This window comes from Sorex fumeus, unplaced genomic scaffold, assembly GCF_029834395.1.
Source record: "Sorex fumeus unplaced genomic scaffold, SorFum_2.1 ptg000095l, whole genome shotgun sequence".
Taxonomy (NCBI): domain Eukaryota; kingdom Metazoa; phylum Chordata; class Mammalia; order Eulipotyphla; family Soricidae; genus Sorex; species Sorex fumeus.
Genome location: NW_026606152.1, coordinates 2898393 through 2921430, shown reverse-complemented (window position 1 = coordinate 2921430; position 23038 = coordinate 2898393). Strand labels below are relative to the sequence as shown.

General features: G+C 56.0%; 2 protein-coding genes across 2 annotated transcripts in view; one reads left to right on the top strand and one right to left on the bottom strand.

The window, feature by feature from the left end:
- Positions 1-23038, top strand: part of ZFYVE28 (zinc finger FYVE-type containing 28) — an 82275-nt gene that overhangs the window by 9092 nt on the left and 50145 nt on the right. The gene's annotated exons all lie outside the window — the stretch shown is intronic.
- Positions 1815-19433, bottom strand: RNF4 (ring finger protein 4). Its single transcript, XM_056132696.1, has 7 exons — positions 19309-19433; positions 10865-10992; positions 8161-8275; positions 7080-7159; positions 4443-4452; positions 3723-3771; positions 1815-3520 (listed from the first exon to the last, which is right to left on the bottom strand). The coding sequence occupies exons 2-7, from the start codon at positions 10871-10873 to the stop codon at positions 3442-3444; spliced, it is 342 nt and encodes a 113-aa protein (XP_055988671.1). The 5' UTR covers positions 10874-10992; positions 19309-19433; the 3' UTR covers positions 1815-3441.

Here is a 23038-nt window from a genome sequence, read left to right as displayed (position 1 = left end):
ATTTTTCTGAAAAAGGGGAGTCAAGTCAAATACATTTGGAGACTTCGTGTTAGTTTCATAAGCCTTCAATAAAACATGATATAGCAATAAGCAGGGTATGGAAGTAAGCTATGCAACAGAAAGGAATTTCAGGAACATACTGAAATAAAATATCCTATATCCAAAATTGAACACAGTGAATGATTCCATCAATTAAAAGTCCAAAAACAGGGGCTGGAGTGATAGCACAGCAGGTAGGGCGTTTGCCTTGCACGCGTCCGACCCGGGTTCGATTCCCAGCATCCCATATGGTCCCCCGAGCACCACCAGGAGTAATTCCTGAGTGAAGAGCCAGGAGTAAGTAACCCCTGTGCATCGCTGGGTGTGACCCAAAATGCAAACCATAAAGTCCAAAAACACAATAAATTATGTAATTAGGGCTGTGTTTAAGTGAACTAAACCACTGTCACTGTCCTCCTGTTTGATTTGCTTCATCTGTTTGAGCAGGCTCAGTAACGCTGTGAGACTTATTACTGTGTTTGACATATCAAATACGCCACGGGTAGTTTGCCAGGCTTTGCCGTGCAGGTGAGATACTCTGAGAGAGGCGGATGAATCGAACTCGGGTTGGCCATGTTGGCTACGTGCAAGGCAAATGCCCTACCCGCTGTGCTATCACTCCAGCCCGAACTAAACCAATACTCAAAAAATAGCAGACTGTACTGGTAAGAGGTAGGGCCTCCTACCCAGGGCGTAGGATGGGGTCACTGCGGCAGTGTCCACAAACCTGTATTTTAATGTAAGCATCTGCTGTGTCACATTCACTTAGCAGTCCTCTCTGATGTTTATTTTACAATACACAAGATAACTCAAGTGAACTCAAGAGCCTGAGGGATAGTACAGCAGGGAAGGTGCTTGTCTTGCACAGTCCACCTGGGTTCAGTCTCTGGTACTCCATAATGTCCCCTCAACCCAACCAGGAGTGATCCCTGAGCACCAATTTGTGTGACCAGAAAACCAAAAACGAAAGAAAGGCCAGAACAATAGTGTAGCAGGTAAAGCACTTGACTTGCACGTGGCCAATGTGGGTTCAATTCTTGGCATCCCATATGGCAGCCCAAGCACTGCCAGTAGTAATTCCTGAATGCAGAGCCAGGAGTAACCCCTGAGAATCGCTGGGTATGGTCCAAAAACCAAACAAAATTTAAATTTTTTTAAAAACAAAAACCCAGAAAGGGAGCCGCAGGAGGCTGAGAAGTCGGACAGGGCCTTGCCAACAGCCAGGACAGAGCGCTGGAGGCCCCCGCCTGGCTCAGCAGGTCTGGGTACGCAGGAGTACTCAGGCCCCCAGCACTCCCCCCAATTAATGAAGGATGTCCACATTAGCTGGGTGGGGGCCCAGGAAGGGCCTGCTCATACCCCCACATCCCTCGGGTGTGCTCTCTCCATTCACCCAGGGACCCAGGATGGCCATCCGGGAGCCACTGCACCTCTCCGGGCCTGGGAATGGACACCCCAGGAGGTAGCCGTGTGAGGCACCTGCAGTTCAGGGAGCTGCAAGCACCATGTGCAACCCCAGACAGCTCTTTCGTCTGAGGTGTCACCTGCTCTCTGCCCCACGTGGCCAGCACCCAGTCTCCAGCTCCTCTCCTGGGCCGCAGAGCCCCCGGCCGCCAGCACAGGCCCACACCCCTCTATCACTCCCCTTCCTCCCTAAGGTCAGTGTGCACTCTCAGAAGTGCCCTGCCACCTGAGGCTGCAGACCCGCCCAGCCATACACAGACCTGGGAAGGCAGCAGCACAGGACCCTCTAGGAAGTGCATGAAGACACAAGCTGCGGGGTCAAACCACCGGTTTTATTTCCGTCTATAACACTAGCAGTCCAAAGGAAACAGACTTACATGGGTGCAGTTTAAATGGAACAAAGACTTGAACTATATACAAGAAGCGGGGGGGAAAGGGGTTTTCCTCTTCACTTTTCTCCTATTTTGCAGTTTCTAAAGAGTAGAAACTAAGTATTTTTCCCAATTTAATTTAGTAGGAAGTGATACAACTTTTACAGTCAACTGTTTGTCAACCATTTGGTGGCACGGTCATCCTGGCTCCTGAAGCTGGCACTGCTTGAACCCAACAGTGCTTCCCTTCCAAGCCTGGGAGACCAAAATGGTGCCATCCAGGGAGGGTGGGGAGTGGGAGGGACCAATGGCAGCTCTCGAAGTACAAAAACTACCTGCATTCAAGCTCAAAGACAGAGTGAGGAACAAACTCTTCAGAGAGGACACTCCTTCCGCCCAGCTAAAGTGATTCCTGTGCCGAGTCCCTGCTCCTTCAGGGAAAGCTGAAGGTCGCTTATTGCTTGCAAAGCCAGAGCACAGCCCTCACCACTCCATGTCTCCCAGGAAGGCTCTGGGCTTGGGATGAAGCTTCTGGACCAGGGTGCAGGAGATGGGGTCCTGCTGGCTCCCCACCCTGGGGGGCCACCTCACCTCACCTCCTTGCTCACACATCTGAGTCCAGAAGTGGGGTTGGTCAAGAAAGCCACAGTGGGCTGGACGCTTCCGAAACTGGCACTTGGGCAGCTGTGATGAGAGAGAGGCCGCTAAGGCCACTGTTGCTGCCACCACCTCCCAAAAGACATTAGGCAGCTGGAACTGGGATGAGAGCAGAAGGCAAACCCAGGACAGATGTCATCAAAAATACCATCTTCACCCTGTCCTTGGCATGGCCATGTGATGTTCCTGAGAGCAGGGGCAGACAGGAGGCAGCACAAAGGCCCTGCCTCACCGATAACTCCAGACCCTCACCGGGGCACTCCCTGCCCGTCTTCTGGGACTCCACAGTGGGCCCAGAACTGCTTTATTGCACATGGTCACTGAGAAACTGGCTCTCCTGCTCCACAGAACCCTGCACAGCCACAGTGGAGGAAGGAGCCATGGGGCAGACCTGAGCATTCTCACCAAAGCCTGAACTGAGACAGCACTGCCCGAACACCAGACAGAGCCCCGTGTGGGACAGTTCCAGGCAAGGGTGCAGCTCTTGGGGAACCTTGAGCTATGACTCTCAGTCCAAAGTGCCCGATGGCCCCTCCAGCTTTAGACTGGAGGGAACAGGGTGGACGAGAGTGGGAAGCAGAGCAGTTTCCATAGCCCAGGCTGGCTTTGAAATGGTCTTTTGGAGCTCAGAGTTGGAGGCAGGCAGGCACTCTGGCGAGGCTAGCCAGCCGGCTGGCACTCGCTCTCGTTCTCTTGCACGCTCTCTCTCTCTCTCTCTCTCTCACACACACACACACACACACACACACACACACACACACACACACACTCTCTCTCTCTCTCTCCCTCTCCCTCTCCTCTCTCTCTCCCCCCCCACCCCCCCGCTGCAGCTGCACAGCTCATATATAAATGGGGTGGTATCGTTTGTGGTTGATCTTTTTCCGGCAGGTCGGGCAAGTGTTCGCGTTCTTCAGGGAGTCGCGGAGGCACTGGCTACAGAAAACGTGGCCACACTCTGTGGAGACGATGAGGCGCCCATTCTGCACGATCTGGAAAACAGACAGCTGAGTGTCCATGCTGGCCCGGCCCCAGCAGTCCTGTCAGCGCGGGGGAACAGAACCCTACAGCTGGTCCTGACACAGGTCGTAGCCATGGCAGTGCGGGGGAAGCTCCCAACACCATAGCAGCCTGCCACTGTCCACCAGGACCACACAGGGCAGCAGGCAGTCCCTCAGCTCCAGGCCAACTTACCTCTGAGTACCCGTCCATGCAGATCGGACAGCTGACCGTCCCGGATGGCCTGAAAGCACAGGGCTCTGTGTAAGGAGCTCATGCCAGAACCTACAGTGCTCACTCTTAGAGCATCAGAAGAGGCCCAACAACAATGCTCTACTGCAAGCATCCCCAGCCTGTGCTCCCAGAAGCACCCCCAGGTATTCCTGTCCCACCACGCGAAGGCCTCACAGGCCTGAGCACAGGGTGAGGGAGCATCATCTCCTGCCCGACCCACATGCCCTCAGCACTGAGCACTCCAGGGTAGGGCGCGGGCACACACAGCAGCAGGGCAGTGCCAGCTGGTACCTGAGCCCCGTGGCCGCCTCATCTCGGGCGTGTCTAGGAGTCCGCGTGGTTACATACACATCTCTGTCCCTGGAGAGCTCATCGTCGTCACTGCTCACCACACAACTGTCAGTATGCTCCTGGCGTGGCCTCCGCCCATTCCTCCTGGGCCGTCTCCTCTCTAAGGTACGAGGTGCGAGGCCACATTCAGGTCAGACCACCCACTACCCTTCCCCCACCCATCGGCTGTCTGCACCCCAGAGGAAGGCCCTGCACCCCGAGAGGCCCCACCCCATACAAGCATCTGTCCAAGGTGGGGGCCTTCCTCACAGCTCCTGGGGCCCATATGCAGCTCCTTCCAACCCACACGGGCCCTGCCGGCCTGAGGAGAAAGGCCAGGAAGACACTCACCATCCACAATCTTGGAGAAAAGAGAGAAAAGAGAAAGGCACAGTCAGTTTGGTGTCACAGTTCTTCCCAGTGCCCATCCCGTCCCCTCTGCCCTCCCAGGAGAACCCCTGGGGCTGCCTCCCCACTAGGCCATGCTGTAACCTGGCAAGTCACTGTCCTATCCCAAAACTGGCTGCTACCGTAAGGACCAAGGAAAAATAGGCTGTGGCCCCAGGGCCACTCGTGACCTGCTCCCCTTGTTCCTGCTGCATGCAGGCAAACGCAGAGACAGAGTATTCACCGCAAACAGTATCCAGTGCCAAGAGGGCAGCTCCGAGAGCAGACCAACACAGCAGGTCTGATCCAGCAGCACTTTGCACCCCAGCCCTCACAAACAGGCACTGACCCTTCTCCCTCTCGCTCGCTGCAACTCAGTGTGCAGGGCACAGTGTACACAGTGGCCCTTCCACTGAAGGGCACAGGCACCTGCCACCAGCTGGGTCTATCCAAATCTGGGATCCCACATGTGCCAAACCAACCCCAAAGGGCCCTTTCAGGGCTAGGGCACGAAGTGGCAGCTTTGAGAAAGATACAGCAGGTCCAGCACCGTGCACCCCACCGAACTGGCCCTGAACAACACCACACCCCTCTTGTGGGGCCAACGTTGAGCCATGGGGCCATAGTGCCACCTATTTTCACACCTGCTGTCCTCCTACCCACCAGGTCCTAAGCTCAGGTAGGCCAGGCCAGAGGCTCTCAGCTATGGGCGAGCACAAGTCCCTGCTTCACACAGGCTGCCAGGAAGCTCCTTAAAAAGAGTAACACGTGGCAGGCCCAGCCAGTATCCAGAAGCCACCGGTGGAGAGACTGGAGAGATAGCCTAGTGGTTAAGGTTTTAGCCTTGCACTTCCCACCCTGGGTTCAATCCCTGGCACCCCATATGGTCCCCCACACAGCACCAGGAGTGATCCCTGAGCACTGCTGGGTATGATCCAAAAACAAAACAACAACAATAAAAACGGGTATCCAGCAGCTACTCAGCAAAACAGCACCACCCACTCCTGCCTCAAGAGCCACAGAAGGTGGCACATTCCTCCCTGAATCCATGGACAATGCCTCCCAGCTGCTACCTGCAGGGCAATGCCTCCTGCAAGGAGCCTTGGCCAGGCACAGCACTCACTAGCTACCTCTGATGGACACAGCATCCACTAGCCACTTCTGCCAGACACAGCATCCACTAGCAGCCTCAGCCTGATACTGCATCCACCAGCCTCTTCAGCCATGTCCACTAGTTACCTCGGCTGAGCACAGCATCCACAAGCCACCTCACCCGGGCACAACCTTCACTAGCCACCTTTGGCTGGGCATGGTACAGGGCAGCACTGAGGAGACCTCACACATCACACCATCAACAGTCCAGAGCAGGCTCCAAGGAAGAACCAACTGCTCTTCGGGGACAGGACATCATCACCCAGCAATGTCCAGGGCCTATTCCTGGCTCTGTGCTCAGGGTCAGCCCTGGTGGGCTTGCTATGCAGTCGCCCACGTTCATGGCAAGTGCCTCACTTGTGCTATCTCTGACCCCTTGGCTGAATTCATATTTTGCATGTAGTTAGAACCTCTGTATCGCGTGGTCCCCCAAGCACCATAACGAGGGACCAAGAGACAAGTAACACTCTTCTGGACTTGTGAGGGAACAGTCTAAGGAACAGCATTTTTACACATGCACACACACAGACCACCTCTTTTCCCAACGTCACTCCCAGCCAGAGCAGACTGGCTCAAGGAAGTGGCCTCAAACTTTCATCTACCAATTAAACCAGTATAACAATGAGAAAAGATCCCATAGGATCCTGAGTCCCTCCTGGCCTAATTTCCAAGTGCAAAGCCAGGAGTAAGTCCTGAGCATCGCCAGGTGTGGCCCCAAAAAAACAAAGACCCCACCAGGCCTAGGTAGGGCTCTTCCAGCAACCCCAAAGCAACCTCTCTTAGAAAGTTCCAGTCACTCCGGGTCTGTCTGGGAGCCAAGCACTTAGCCAGGATCTAATCCAATGCTGGGCAAGACTAGCAACCTCTGCTCTGTGGAAGGGGGTTGATGTGCAGACATGGGCACAGGACAGGGCAACTGCCCAGCTGTAAACTGAGGGTAGTGCCACATCTGAGATTAGCAAGACTGTCATCCCCATCCTTCCTCTGACTGAAGTCTCACAGCTTCTCTGGGAACCTCTAAAGTTTGTAACCCAAGACCAGTTAGCGGGAACACAGGGGGTGGGGGTCAGGGGTGCTACCAGTACCCGCACACAACAGCCTGCAGACCACACCAGTGCCGCCGCCTTCCTGCCTTGCCCAGGCCCGTCCACTCCTAGCACATCCCAGCGGAATGAAAATGCCAAGGGGCACAAGGGCTGCAGGCCTGCTCAACCCAGATCAGACTGCTGAGCCCCCCCACTGTGCACCCCATCCTCAGGCCACCACGCTGCAGTTGCCCAGGTAGTGCCACCCATTTCCCGGGCACACTCAAGCTGCCAGTCACAATACTCCCCCTACCCCTCAGGCATGGCACACCCCATGTAGTCAGGAAAGCTGTGAAGCAGCAGACCAGGGACTATGGTGGAAGTTCCGTGCCAGCTAGGAAGGTCATACACAACCTCAACTTACCACAACAGAGTCATTGTGCGTCAGGTCGACCACCACAGGCTCTAGAGACTCACAGGTAAGGTCCACAATCTCATCTCCAGCTTCAAATTGACACAAGAAAGCAGTGTTAGTCCCCCCCCCCCCCCCCCCCAGGGGAAGGTCTCACACACAGACACACAGGCTCATCAGCACAGGGGTCCACCCTTGTGGAGTGACACTCACACTGCCAGGTCACGGAGCTGTCAGGGGAAAAGCCACACTGGGCTCCGCACCTCCAGGCAGAGAGCTCTCCATCAAGCTTTGCAGGGCTCCCAACAAACCGGCAACACTCACACGCCCCCCAGAACCTCAGCCATGGGGACAGCCGTGAATCCCAATCACCTGTTCTATTAGTCCTGAGGTTGGAAAGCTGAGGCAGGGCTTGGAACCTTCCAATGCCCTCAGCACATTCGCCTCATGCTCTGTTCCTGCAACCTTGCCGGGAAGGAAAGCCCGTTGCAGCAGGTGTCCTGCAGGGCTTATGCAAGGCCGGCTGGCTCTTGGTTAAGAACGAAGCCCTTCATAGCAGGACAAAATTTTGGCACTTCCTTTCGAGTCGCACTTCAGGGGCGCACACTCACACCAGAGCTTCTGCTTGGCAATGGCAGTGCGGACAGGTCCCTCAGAGCTCATGGCTTCCTGGGGCATAGCCAAGGAGGGGATAGGCCACCCCACCCTGGTGCTCCCTCCCTGCACTCTTGCTGGTCTTCCAGGACAAGTGTGTTACTTCTGGAAAGAGCTCAGAGGAAGCCAAGCACCCAAGCAAACTGGAGAAGGCATCCAGACAGAAAGGCGGGCCCAGGTCAGCCACTGCCCCGCCGGCCAGTCCTGGAACCCGCAGGCAGCTCAAGTCAGTTCCGTGGCCTACAGAGGCTTTGGGGTGAGGGAGGCACAATCTGCTCATCTGGCTCCAGGTGTGACACTGAAAGTGGGTCACGACAGCCACATGGGCCGCACAATGCACACCAGTTACAGGGATCCAAGGGACTCTAGGGGAGCAAGTGGGCCACTCAGGTGCCCCGCAGCCCTGAGCGCCCTCTCCCATCTCCCGACGCAGTCTCACCACTTTCCACGAGCTCTATGGGCTCAGCTTCCAAGGCCATCTCGGGGGTGGGGGCAGCTTCCCGGGCTCGTTTCTGGGCTTGTCTAGAATTTGATGTGCCACTACGACGCTTTCTCTGAGGAAACAAACAGTCCCGTGAGCTCCCAGCTGGAGGGGTAGCGCAGCAGGCTTGGATCTCAGAGCCCTGCCTGAGCAATACCCACCCACTGGCTACTTCGGCCACATCACAAGCACGTGCAGGGCGCCGGGAACTACGCGGGGATGGGAGTATCACAGCCGCCTTCATGGCATGTCTGTGATCCCTGAGTCAATGTCAGAGGAAGGAGGAGCAGGCAGGCTCAGTGAGGAGCATGGGGGAGGCAGTCACCCAGTGTGGGGGCAATAGTGGGTTCCGACAGAGACAAAGTCTCCATAATTCTGAGGAGCAAATCTCTTCTCTGCAACCATCAGGTCTCGCAGCGAGGATCTTCAGGAGTTGGTCAGGGTTTGGTCCTAAACCTTCCACTTCCACTAAGAAGCTGCTCCTGTCACATGGCCCGCCCGCAAGGCTGTAGCGCACCAGGAATCTCACATCTGCCGTGGCTCCCAGGGACCCAAATAACAGTGCCCGCAGCCTGGCACTGGCCAGCCCCAATCTCTAGGGTGGGTCCCGCGGGCATGCCCTCAGTTCTGGAGTTCCCGTCGCTGTGGAGAGCGGGATTCCCTGAAAGGCCCCCTACAGACCACTACCTGTCCCACCACAGTTCTCCACACTCAAGACCATCCCTTCAGAGGCCTGGCTGCTCCAGGTGACAAGCCCCTCCGAGTCCCCTTTCACCCGCACCAAAGCACTCCTGGCCTCCTATGCCCCTTCTTCCCTCTGCCCTGTCCCACTTCTCCCTGGCACAGGGACACCAGTGCCCGCAGCTGTTGTGAGGGTAAGAGACCACAGGTGTGGGAGATGGGGCCTGGCTGCACAAGCTCCTCTGCATATCCGAACAATTTGAAGTTTCAAGAACTCCCACCACCCCACAGGGAAAACTGAGTCTGGATACCAAAAACTACCCATGTGGGGCTGCTCACAAGGACCCAGGCTTAACCCTGCCAGGGGAAAAGAAGTGAGCACTCCAAGAGGCCACGCCGGCTGTGGACTTAGCACACTGCACCAGGCTGGCAGCCCATGGCCCACTGCAGCGGCCCCACCTCTGCCTGGCTGCTCAGAGCCCCTCCACGCTCCACACTGACCTTCACATGGTCTCCCTGGCCTGCTGTGCCGGAAGGTCCAAAACAGTCTTCAGGGCCTGCTCAGAGATCACCCCCATCACAGACCTTCTTCCTCCCAAATCCCTACTCAGGCCACCCCACGACAGACCTTCTTTCTTCCACAGTCCCTACTCGGGTCACCCCCATCACAGACCCTCTTCCTCCAAGTCCCTTGCTTGGCACAAGGGTGGCTGTCGCTCAGTAGGGCTGAAAAACACCAACATGGACGGTCCCATGTCTTCGTGCTGACCCAGTATTCACAGGGCCCTTCTGTGGCGGTGTTCAGCCGGTGGATCACGCCTCACGGTGCCCCACTGGGCTGCAGCGCTAGCGTTATGCACGCTCCTTTGGTGAGTCTGACTCGGCCCCCCTTTCTGCACGGAAATGGGCCAGGGAGATGGCTGAGGGTAGGACTCAGACTGTACACACGTGGCCAGCCAGGATGGACTCCCTTGCGCTACATGGTTCCCCAAGAACTAAGTTGATAAAAAACCCCAAGCACCACCCAAACAAAAAGGTGACTATCCAGGGACCAGAGAGAGTACAAAGGTCACAGGACTTTGTCCTACTTGCAATGTACTGGGTTCAATCCCCAGCACATCTGGTCCTCGAGTCCCACCATGAGTACTCCCTGAGTTCAAAGCCCTGGCATTGTCCTGTACCATGTGAGCAGCCTAGTCTCTTTCACGGCTTCACACCGAGGCCCAAGCCTGTTCCCCTGGCAGTGAGCTGCAAGAGTTGACAAGGAAAGACCTGTCTTCAAAAGGGGGACAAAGGCCTGTGTGTCCCAATAGCAACCCTGGGCCTGGCCACACTGGAGGCCAGCAGGGAGCCAAGAAAGGCAGCAGAGAGGACAGCCAGAACCCTCACTGGTCATAACCCCCCTCCCACATACAACACATACGCACACTCCCCCACAGACACGCACACGACACCCACTCCCCACACTATGCCCCACAATGCTACACCCCCCAACACAACACCCACCCGCCATACTTATCTCCACCCCACTCATATCACACACACCTCCCCCACACAGAACGTCCCCTACAAAACACACCCTACACACCCCTCTGGGACTACGGAGATCTGAGAACCCCCCACTGCTCTCTCTCCTGTCCTCTCCCCCCCCCCGAAAAAAAACATACACACCTCTGCGGATACAGAGAACCTGAGCTGCTCCAGAGGCTACTGAGATCCAAGGGGACATAGGAACACAGAGGGAAACTGAGGCAGGTGCCCTCAGGCAGCCTTCCCTGGGCCCTGACACCACTCAGCCTGGCTGCATTACCCCCTAAGGGCTGTGCACTGAACTATAGTCCTAGCACTAAACAGAGCGACAGAGGAGCCCTGAACACTGCTGGGAGAGCCTTGCCAAGGAAGACACAGAAATGAACCTGCGCTCATCCGGCCTGGAGAGAAGCACTTTCCCAGCACCCTTGTTGGGCCCAAGCAAACTCACCGTACTCATGATGCTGGGGCTGGGCCACGGAGTCTGCAGGAAGCGTCTCAGCCGTGCACGTGCTGCCGGTGCATCCTCCCTCTGGCCCAGGCAGATGGGCAGCCAGAGATGTCCAGTCCCCGCAAGTCCTACAACAAAGTCCAATTTGAAGTCTGCCCCAGCACTTGGCCGGGCCAGGGCCTGTCCTGAGCCACACACAGCCCGTCATGGCCTGAAGTGCTCCTGTGCTCTGTGACGCGTGCTCCAAAGCACCCCACAAACAGGGACAGAGCAGGACCAAAGTCTCCGGTTTTTTCAACATCACGGTAACCCCACCCAAGCCACCCCGTGCCAGCCACCAATGCGTGACAGGAAGGGCAGGGCTGTCCTGGGTGAGCTGAGGGGGGGTGGAGGGGCAGTGGACAGAGCAGGAAGATGTCCTCAGTGTCACCTGTGGCAGATGGGGGCTCTAGCCTGAGACCCCGGAAGGTGACTGCTCAGGCACTGGGGACCGTTTGCAATGCCTATGCCTCCCAGGAACGAGGCATGTGGCATCAGCAGGGCAGTGGGTGCAGCCGAATAAGGGCTCATGGACAGCGGCTGACACAGCCAGCTTCCACTTTGTGGTGTATCCAAGCCCCATGACAGTGGCAGCCCTCAGGCTCGAGCCGGCAATGATTCCCACCTTTCTCCGGCCCTCAAACAGGCGGGAAAGAACCTGGTGTCTATCATCTAGCCCCTGGCCCCAGCTCCCAGAGAGGCAAGGCAGCCTCAGTGCCACTGGGGGGGGGGGGGGGTGCGTGAGACAGGTGGGACACTTTCAGACCCCCTCTACAGACCCTGGACTGGCCCTATACTGCTCCCAGGAAGTGCCTCCATTTCTATTGGGGGGCTGGGGCCTTTTCCAGCCAGCTCCCAGCCTACTGCAGACACTCCTGGGGCACACATCATGACCCACCGTCGCCCCCAGGGGCTTTCCCAGGACACCACCCCGCCTCCCCCCCCCCCCCCCGCACTCCCAGCAACCCAGCAATTCGTTCCAAATCTGAGCTGCTTCTTTGCTTGTTTTCTATTTGTTTCTAGAGCTGTGCCCAGGGGTGGGGTGGGGGTGCACACTTGGGGTGCTGGGGACAGAACCTAGGTTGCCACATGCAAGGCCAAGGGCCCTACCTCCTGTACTATCTCTGAGGCACCAAATCTGGGCTATTTCTTGGGAGACAGGAAGGGACAAAGGTCAGAGGATACAAGAAGGTGGAAGGCCTAGGCCACCTGAAGAAGCGAGGCAGAACAGTATAGGGACAAAGAGCAGGAACAGAGGGTGACAAGCTGAGGGAGCAGAGGGCTCAGAGTCCCCGTGGCGGAATTCAGCGGCCCCTTCTGTCTCAGCTGTGCCGGGTATAAGCAGGGGAGGCCAAAACTAGAGATGATCAGAGGCTGGGTAAGCCACCCCCGTCTCCTACCACTGACCCTCAAAAGCTGGGACTAAGCAGGGCAGTGTGACCCCAGGGCCCCCAGGGCTGGAAGAAACTCCTCCCAACAGCCCAGTAAATACCCAGGCCATCCCCGCCAAGGGACAGGGCACAGTGACCAGTACGGTCACTGCTACAGGGGCGGCAACTCTGGAACTGTGGACGCAGGGGTGCCAGGGAGCCAAAGGCTTGAGTAGTGCTGCGCTCACTCAAAGGAACAGGTGGGGTCCTGCGCCTGTGCAGGAATGTCGGAAGACAGGCTAGGGGTGCGGGGAGGGTCCTCCAGAATGAGGACAGAGAGCAGGTCACTAAAGACCAAGCAGAGGGAAGTCCAGTCAAAAGAATTATCCACGCAATAAGCATGCTGAGTGGAAGAAAGTAAGAATGTTCTAGACCAGCACTGTGTCAGTGCTGTAGAAAGGGACTCAACAGGCTCCCAGATGCTGCCCCCTCCAGCAGGCTGGGTGGAGGCGGCAGCCACACACTGTAGAGAAAAGAGCTGGTGGCCGTGGGAGGCACAAGAGGCAATGTGGACACAAGACAAGCTGGAGTGATCCCTCAGCTAAGCTGGGCATGGCCCAAATCCCCCTCCCAGCTGGAGAGGAAGGAATAGAGCTACTCTGGCAGACGCTGCCCCTGACCACTCTGTCAGGAGCCCCCACTAACCCTGCCACCAGAATTCTCTCCGGACAGTGGCCACTCATTCTGCACAACAGTCCTGACGAAGCTGTGGACTTGGAATGACTGTTATGAGACAAGAATACCAAGTCTCCTGAGTCTGCTCTCCAATCTCCTACCGGGGTGGGAGAACATGAGAAGTGCAGGTTCCCTGGTGTCTCCAAGGAAACAAACCCCAAGTCACAGTGAGAGCCAGGCTCTGGCTTAGACCCCTACATCCCCATGTACTTAAGCGTGTCCCCAAACAGACCTTGAAATAAGCGTACAGAAGCCACACACATGGGGGCCGGAGTGATAGGACAGTGGGGAGGGCACTTGCCTCGCACATGGTCAACCAGGGTTTAATTCCCAGCATCCCATATGGTCCCCCGAGCACTGTACCAGGAGTAATTCCTGAGCAGAGCCAGGAGTAATCTCCAGATGTGGCCCAACACCCTTCTTCCTTCTCCCACAAAAAAGCCACTCTCTCAGCAAGAGCATTCCCAAGCTTAGTACTGCCCAGCTCTCTGCCAACGTCACAACAGCCCATGCTGGTGGCAACACCCTACGCTCAGTTCATGCCCTTCAGTGTGCTCCAGGATCCGTCCCTCGTACCTGTTCAGAGTTGCCAGTAATTCAATTCAAAACAGAACTTAGGGGGCTGGAGCAATAGCACAGAGGGTAGGGCGTTTGCCTTGCACGTGGCCGACCCAGGTTCAATTCCCAGCATCCCATATGGTCCCCTGAGCACCGCCAGGGGTAATTCCTGAGCACAGTGCCAGGAGTAGCCCCTGTGCATTGCCGGATGTGACCCAAAAAGCAAAGAAAAAAAAATAGAACTTAGGTGCCCATCATCACGGTGGGACCAGGCCAGCCTCAGAACCACCTAGGAGACATGAGGCTCCTGCCTCGGCTGGTCATCAGCTGTGTGGGAAACATCCCGATCCGCAGCAGTTCAGGGGCCAATATGGGCAGCACCTGGAGGCACTTACCAGCAGACCAATTCCCAATCTCCCCAGGTGACTACACGGACAAGTCTGGAGCAGGATGGAGAGCAGGAAGACGGTCCTTAAGAATTAAGTCAAATGGAAACCATCCTCCAGTTTCATGTCATAGTGGCTGCATGGCCGCCAAGAGTGCTGTGGATAGGGTGGCCCTGCCTTGCACAAGACCTGCCTGGGTTTGATTCCCAACACCCCATAGGGTCTCCAAGCCCTGCCAGGAGTGATCCCTAAGCAGAGGGCCAGAAGTAAGCCCCCAATACCAACAGGTGTGACCCAAAACCAAAAAAAAACAAAAAAGCCCAAACCTTTCTGGCTCTCAGCAAGGAAGGTCCCATGCACTTCCAGAAACAACTTGGTACGATGCAGCCAATCACTCCAACTTGGCTGAGAGGAGGCAGAGAGGCCTCTCCCAGCCATCTGGGTGTGCGCCCCCCACACCAGTTATTTTCTTCCCCACTCCAGCGGGTGAGAAAAGAGAAGGTTCCTTCTGCCTAGGCAACGGTCCCTCTAAAACGTGGGGGGAGAAAGAAGACTTTTACGTCTTGGCTATGAGCCACACCCAGCTGTGTTCAAGTCTTGCTCCTCATTCTGTGCTCAGAAATCACTCTGATAGGGCTCAGGAGACCATGAGGTGCCAGGGATCAAATTATGTGAAAGGACTGCTATGGGCAAAGCACGTGCCCTACCCAATGGAACATGGGTCAAGGCCACTGCCCCCCACCCACCTTATATAAGAGGGTGCAGGTTTTGTTGTGAGGAGGGAGGGATCCATGTATCTCCAGAGAGATGGCACTTTCCAAGTTGTCTTTTTGTTGTTTCTGAATTAACCTGTTTTATTGGTCAAAGAGGTTGTAGTCGCACTTTCAAATGTGATCATACCCACAGCCTTCCAGCCATAAAGACAACTTTCCTTCCAACTTGTCAGCAGAGACTGCTACCCCACTGCAGTCACAGACAACACAAAAACCCCAGAGTCCTACAGGGTTTGGGAAGGAATGAACTCATAGATGCAATACTCAGACACTGGGTCAGTGATATGCACGCAAAACCACTCAGAATGCCTAGGCCGGGGGCTGGAGCAATAGCTCAGCGGATAGGGCATTTGCCTTGCATGCGGCCTACCTGGGTTCGATTCCCAACATCCCAGATGGTCTCCCGAGCACCGCCAGGGGTAATTCCCGAGTGCAGAGCCAGGAGTAACCCCTATGAATTGCCGGGTGTGACCCAAAAAGAAAAGAAAACAAAACAAAACAAAATGCCTAGGCCGTCTCTGGCCCTCCCATAGACGCATGTGTAGGCCCCCTCTGACTGCCCCCCGCCCCCCACAGAGAGGCATGTGTAGGCCCTCTCTGACTGGCCTCTAAGAGACACATATAGGTTCTCTCTACCACAGCGTCTGAGATACGTAATGTCTAGGACGGTTGTTTTCCCTGAATTCAGTCCTGGGCTCACAGGTGAAATTATACACAGCAAATATTGCCCACAGGTGAAATTATATACAGCAATGCCACTCATTCCCTTTCTGTTCAGACTGTTGCTTCAGTCAGCTGACCATACTTCCAGACCCTGGATGAGGCGCGACAGCTACACGACCTCCCACAGGGGACTCCAAAGAACCCCCTTGAAGGTTACTAGTTCCCCCACTCCTCCTGGCTCAGTCAGCCATTTCTTCTACCATACTATAAAAAATCATTAATCGAAATGGAATATATGCCAACCTGGATCCGTTACACTTGGCATTGCGATTTTTACAAAATGAGGGTTTGCAGGTTTGTGACAACCCCATGGCAATGTTCAAAGGCCTAACAGGCCATTGACCAAGAGCAGGGACTTACCCTATCACATCTTAGTATTCAAAATACTCCGAACTTTCCCACTATTAATAGACCTGCCATGATGATTTATGATCAATAGTCTCTGATAAGACCACACTGTTTGGTGTACCACAAATCAGAAACTTGGTCAGTGTGTTCTGCCAGCTCCACTGCCTGGTGGGCTCCCCACCTCCCTGACCTCAGACCTCCTTACTCTGAGATTCAACATTAAAATCAAACCCAATACATTTCTCAGCGTATTTCAAGTGTTCAAGTCAAAGCCACTTTCAATCAAAATCTCAAGATGAATAAAGCTGATGAGGAAACATTTCAAACACCAAGAGATGCCGAAGGCTGGCTGATGTGCACCAGTCAACTGAGCTGTGCATGCAAGGAAAATTCCAGAAAGAAAAAGGGCCGGAATGATAGTACAGCAGTTTGCACATGGCCAATCTGGGTTCAATCTCTGGCATCCCAGATAGTCCCGAGTGATCCCTGAGTGCTGAACCCCGAGTAACCACTGAGAACCACGGCGTGACCCAAAAACCAAGAAGTGAATAAATGAAATTAAAAGGGTCACACCAGTGACTATGCGATAAGAAACAGTCTCGTTATGAATCTGGAGAAAGTTTGGGTGGTCCACATATTAGACCAAAATGACAATAACATTCCTTTAAGACAAGGTCTAACAAAGAGGGACCTCCTAAATTCCAGTCTGAGGAGAGGAAACTGAGGCAGAAGTTAGTTCACAAGGTTTCCAGAGAGAAGCCGACTCTGTAACAAAATACACACTGCCAGTGCTGATGGTGACCTAGGGAGTGCTCCAAAAGATCTGCTAAGACCACCAAAGAGGGTAGAGATGCTAAAATAAAAGGCTTTCAGTGTAGACTAAACAGTCTCTAACTGGGGCTTTTGCAGACAAAGAGCCGCCACAGCCTGGCTTCAAACCTCACAGGGCAGGCGGCCTGGTTCTGAGAGTTAAAACACTGGGGACACAAAGCTGAAGCCAATGCTCACTAGTCAAAAATTCTACCACTCAGGACCACAGGAAAAGGTGGAGAGCACAACAGTCCAACAGCACAGCAGTAGGGCATTTGCCTTGCACGCAGCCAACATGGCCGACCCGAGTTCGATTCCTCCGCCCCTCTCAGAGAGCCCGGCAAGCTACTGAGAGTATCTCACCCGCACGGCAAAGCCTGGCAAGCCACCCCTGACCTATTCCATATGCCAAACACAGTAACAACAAAGTCTCCAATGGAGACGTTACTGGGCCCGCTCGAGCAAATCGATGAACAACGGGGTGACAGTGACAGTGACCAGAGTCAGATTCAGAGGCAATGCACCCTCTACTTGCACCCTCTTGCAAGGGACCCTGAGCAGCAACTGTGAATCGGGCAGACCAGATTACATTCCCAATCTCCAGCAACTCCTAAAAATGAACATACATTAACACACCATCATGCTATAAATTTTCCCTTATGTTAAATTATGTCAAATAAATCTAACCTATCAAGTCAAGCCATTTTTGCTCGGATTTTCCTTCTGCAATTAATGTTATACCAGGAGACCACATGGTTTACAGAGAATACACCCCGAGCTAGAGAGACAGCACTTGCTTTGCACCCGGTCAAACTGGGTTCGATCCCAGGTACCTCATAAAGTTCCCCGAGTCTACCATGAGTTCAGAGCAGGAGAAAACCCAGAAACAAAACAAACACAGAATACTGAGGAGCCAGAATAATAAGAGTTAAGGTACCTGCCTTGCCTGCAGCCGACCCCGGTTCAAATCTTGGCACCATATATGGTCCCTAGAGCACTGCTGGCTGTGCTCCCCACCCCAAAGAATAATTTGAGAGAGGTGAAATAACTCACCACTGAGACCTGGGTTTGACCCCAGGAACCAACAAAGCCCCAAGCACCAAGCCAGAATTAGACCCTGAGCCACTGCTGAGGTGTGGTCTGAAAACCTAAAGGAAGACTCCTAGAAGCCTCATGGTCCCAGTCCGTTTCCTGCACCAATGGTACCCACGGCTAAAATGTTTCCAGGCCTCTCCAAAGCCAGTAGAATAAACCCACACACTTCACAAGGAAACTCCAGGTGCAGCACCCCGGTCCCGGCCCGGCTCACTCTCCCCAGGACACACTATGCCTTCCCCTAGAATTCCGTAGCGCTGAATTCTCTACTAAGAAACCAAATGAGCAGGCTGAAGTGGAAGGGCTCGGACATACAGAAATCAATGGGCGTCCTGAAATCTCTGAGGGTCCTGTGAACCCATTCCCACTCAGCAGCGCCCCAAACCTCTTCCAGCAATCGGCGCACTTTGCTAAGAGGCCACCCACACACACACACACTCCCCTCCTACCAGCACAGAGATGGGTCGAAAACACAACCCGCAGAGTAATTCTTCCTGCTTAAGACCTCGGCTTCGTGGTTTCTCGGCGGCCTTAAGTCAGATTCTGAATTCCTGGCGTCCTTGCGCAATCAGTTCCAGCTGACCTCTTGCACAATCTGGGTTCCAGGCTCCAGCGTCTCCGTGGCCCCCAGCTAGGAAGAGACTGTTCCTGCCTATTCGGTTCACTGATGCGCTCCGGCCCGGCGCCCGGTACAGGGAGAGCCTCGGAAACAGCCTCATTTCGATGATCAAACTCTGAGTTCACAAAGCGGCGGCGGCACAAACCATCACAACAATCCTCTCGGCGTGCGGGATCCGGCACGCAACAAAGCCAGCCTGCGGGAGCGAGCTGCACACGGAGGAGCGCGCCACTCGGCGGGGGCGCGCCCGCGGGGGGGCGGGAAAAGAACCTTCCGGGGATGGTGGCCGCGGAGCTGGGCCTCAAAGGAGGCCGAATCCCACCCAAAGACCCCAAAGGCCAGATCCGGAAACGACCCGTGAGCCCCGGACGCCCTGGCCCGGCATCCTCGCCGGCCACAAGTGGGCGCGAGCACCGAGACGGTGCCCACCGGGACTGCGCCGGGCCGCGGCGGGGGCGCGGGGGTCTCCGGGCCGCGTTCGCCTCCAGGCTCCACCAGCGACCGGTACCCGCCTCGCCCGAGCCGGGTCCGCGCCCCACGGCCCGAGCAGACCCCCGCGCGGCGGGGCGGCGGCGCGAGCACACAAAGGCCGCGACGCGAGCGGGGCGCAACGACGCTCAGCCGGCTCCTCCCGGCCCGGGCCGCACGGCCGTGCCCCCGCCCGCCCGGCCGGGCCCCGCCTGTGACCTTGGCAGCGTCGCGGCCCTCCGGGCCTCAGTTTCCCCAGTGCCGCGCGCAACAGTGCCTCCGCGGCCGCCCTCGCAACCGCCGGGACCCGGGCGAGACCCCGCCGAGGACGGCTCGGGGCGGCCGAGGCCGGCGGGCGGGAGGCCCCGGGGCGGGCGGCGGGTCCCGCGCGGGGGAGCGGCGCGCCCAGGCTGCTTCCTGGGCCGCGGCGCTGAGGCCTCTGCAGGCCGCAGAGCCCCGCCATGTCCCCCAGTCGGCCCGTCTCCGGCCACCGGGCTCTCGCCACGACGCCGGGCCCTACCTGGAAGCAATCTCGTCCCGCGGGCGCCGCGGCCGACGCCCGAAGCGAGCGGGAGCCTCGGAGCGGCCGAGAAGAGCCCCTCCGACCAGACGCCGCCGCCGCAACTGCGAGCCACTTCCGCTCCCGGGGCGCAGGCTCCGTCCCCGCGCATCCCCATTGGTCGCGCCGCCCCGGCCGCCGCGCTCGGCGGTGAGGCTTCAAGCCCATTGGACAGGAGCCTCATCTATTACCGCTTTGAGACGCGCCGACTTCCGGCCCCGCCCCCGCTGGCCTGCTCCCGCGCCCGCTTTCCCGCGAGAACCGCAAGGCCTCTCGGGACTTGTGGTGCGCGCCCGGCGTTCGGGCCTCTGCGGCGGGCGGAGGCCTCGGTGGCCCAGGCCCGAGCACGCGCCGAGATGCCCAGGACGCCCGATTCCCGAGAGCACAGGCCGGGTGTGGGACAGGGTCCGCGGTACCGACCTGCAGCCCACGCCACTGTGGAAGGCCCAGGTCCAGACTGGACGGGAGAAAGTGTCCAGACGCCTAGAGATCGTGCGAGGATAAGGGGCACGCGGAGAGACAGTGCGGGGCTTGAAGGGGCCCCTGAGAGATAGTGCGGGAGGGGGGACTTGGGGGTCCCTGAGAGAGTGTAAGGCGGGTAATGGGGTCCCTGATAGTGCGAGGGATAAGGGGGACGTGGAGAGATGGGGGGGTAAGAGGGTCCCTGAGAGATAGTGCGGGGGGGGGGGGTTAAGGAGGTCCCAGAGATAGTGCGGGGGGGTAAGGGGGTCCCTGAGAGATAGTGCGGGGGGGGGTTAAGGAGGTCCCAGAGATAGTGCGGGGGGTAAGGGGGTCCCAGAGATAGTGCGGGGGGGTAAGGGGGTCCCAGAGATAGTGCGGGGGGGGTAAGGGGGTCCCAGAGATAGTGCGGGGGGTAAGGGGGTCCCAGGGATAGTGCGGGGGGGTAAGGGGGTCCCTGAGAGATAGTGCTGGGGGGCGGAGTAAGGGGGTCCCTGAGAGATAGTGCGGGGGGGGGTAAGGGGGTCCCTGAGAGATAGTGCAGGGGTAAGAGGTCTCTGAGAGATAGTGGGGGGTAGGGGTAAGGGGCCCCTGAGAGTGCAGGGGTAAGGGGGTCCCTGAGAGATAGTGCAGGGGGGTGTAAGGGGTCCCCTCATAGTGCCAGGGGTGCAGGGGGACATGGAAAGAGAGTGCAGAGGCCTTAGGTCTCAGAGATAGTGCGGGGAGGGGTAAGGGGGGGCACTGATAGTGTGGGGGGGTAAGGGGTCCCTGATAATGTGAGGAGTAAGAGGGGATGCCAAGAGACAATGTGGGGGTAAGGGGTCCCTGAGAGAGAGTGTAGGCTGGGGGATGGTAAGGGATCCCTTGGAGATAGTGCAGCAGGGAGGGGAGCGCTGAAAGATAGTGGGGGGTAGGGGGAACCCTGAGAGAGAGTGCATGGGTAAAGGGGGAACTCTGGTAGTGCAGGGGGGAAGGGGATGCTGAAAAATAGTACATGAGTGGGAGAAAGTGGATGATGCAGAAAAGACAGTGCAGGGGTCAAGCACTTGCCTTGAATGCCCCAATCCTGGCTCCATTCAGGCCACCCCATCTGGTCCTTGAGCACAGGTGAGAGTTGGACAGCCTGTCAGGTACTCCTCCGAGGCGCTGAGCAGAATTCCATGAACAGGGTACTCAGCCCCCAGAGCAGTACACGGGTATGATCCTGGCAAGCAGAGGAGAGCCCACCTGCTCTTGTGACTGGAGAACCCGCCCCCCTGCAGTGAGCTTTCCCCAGGGTTTCCTCCAAGGCTGTGTCCCAAAGGAAGCTCAGCAGGAATGTCTGTGTCACCTTGCTGAGTAGTCTCTTTGGTGTTTATAGCAAATTATAAGAGAATTTGGCATGTAGAGAATACAGTAAGTTTGATCCCAGTGTAAAAAATACCAAGTTGGAATGCCAGCCCTGAGCTCCTTCTGCATGGTTTGACTTTAATAGCCATTTTTTTTTTTTTGCTTTTTGGGTCACACCTGGCGATGCACAGGGGTTACTCCTGGTTCTGCACTCAGGAATCACCCCTGGCAGTGCTGAGGGGACCATATGGGATGCTGGGAATCGAACGCGGGTTGGCTGTGTGCAAGGCAAACGCCCTATCCACTGTGCTATTGCTCCAGCCCCCAATAGTGATTTTTTTAAATAAAAAAAATAAAGATTTTGGACCAGAAAGCAAGTACAGTGGACAAGGCATTTGCCTTGAATGTGGCCGACCCAGGTTTAAGTTCTAGAACCACATATAGTCCTCCAAGCACCGCCAGGAGTGAGCACCACCATCCCTGAGCATGGAGTCAGGAAGGAAGCCCTGAGTACCACGGGGTGAAGCACCAAAAAAGAAAAATAAATGAAAGGTGTAAGATTCTCCGAAGGGGGGCTGGAGCAATAGCACAGTGGGCAGGGCATTTGCCTTGCACGCAGCCAACCCAGGTTCTATTCTCAGCATCCCATATGGTCCCTCGAGCACCGCCAGGAGTGATTCCTGAGTGCATGAGCCAGGAGTAAACCCTGTGCAATGCCAGGTATGACCCAAAAAGCAAAAAAAAAAAAAAAAAGATTCTCCAAAGCTAGACACAAGAAAATAGCTCAAAGCGATGGGTGTGTGCAAGGCCCCAAATCCACTCCCTGGCACCCCATAGCTGAGCACTACTAGGTGTCCAGCCACCAGAACCACTGGGGAAGCCTTGATTGTTTTAAACAATATTTTCAAAAGTTTGTGATAATATATCAAAAGTTACAAATTTAAAAGATATTTAGGTCCGAAGTAGTACTATAGCAGGTAGGGATTTTGCCTTGCTGGAAGCCAAGCTGGATTTGACCCCAGCATCCCATGTGGTCCCCTGAGCACCGCCAAGAGTGATTCCTGAGTGCAGAACCAAGAGTAACCCCTGAGCATCACTGATTGTGATCCAAAAAACCAAAAAATTACAAATTAACTAAAAAATATATATTTAATAGAGCTAGAGGAGTTTTAAAATACCTGATAAGGGGCCAGAGTAATAGCACAGCGGGTAGGGCGTTTGCCTTGCACGCAGCCGACCTGGATTCGATCCCCGGCATCCCATATGGTCCCCCAAGCACCGCCAGGAGTAATTCCCGAGTGCAGAGCCAGGAATAACCCCTGAGCATCGCTGGGTGTGACCCAAAAAGCAAAAATAATAATAATAAAATACCTGATAAGAAAGGCAACTGAACTCTTAAAACAATTTTGCATCAAATGCAGCTCAAATGTGGAGGGGTTTTCATTTAGAACTTGAATTTGAACCTCCTGCTGCAGATTTTCCAGGTATGACCAGCACATTGAGGACACAGGGCCACGCTGACACCTAGCTCCTGTGGTGTGCTTGGCCAGGGTCATGTAGCCTTGCTGCTCCAGGCAGGTCCTGGGCCTCCCACCAGACCCTCTGGGAGTGTGGCTGGGACCTGCATCCTCACCTCTGCAGAGAAAGCCTGTGCTTCTCTGTGTGGCGGACATTGTCGGGGCTCTGAGACCCACTCCCACCCCCAGCCTCTGCAGCCCCTAATCCCAGGCACTGTGGCCACTTTTGCAAGACACCAGCAGGATATCCTACCCCCAGCTGGTGCAAAAAAATAATTTAGGCCTTAGCCAGACTCCTGGCGAGCTGCTCCCCAAGTTGGACTCCAGAAGGGTCCATGACAGAGGGAACATGGCATGTTCACAGGAAGGAAGCCGAAGCCTTGTCA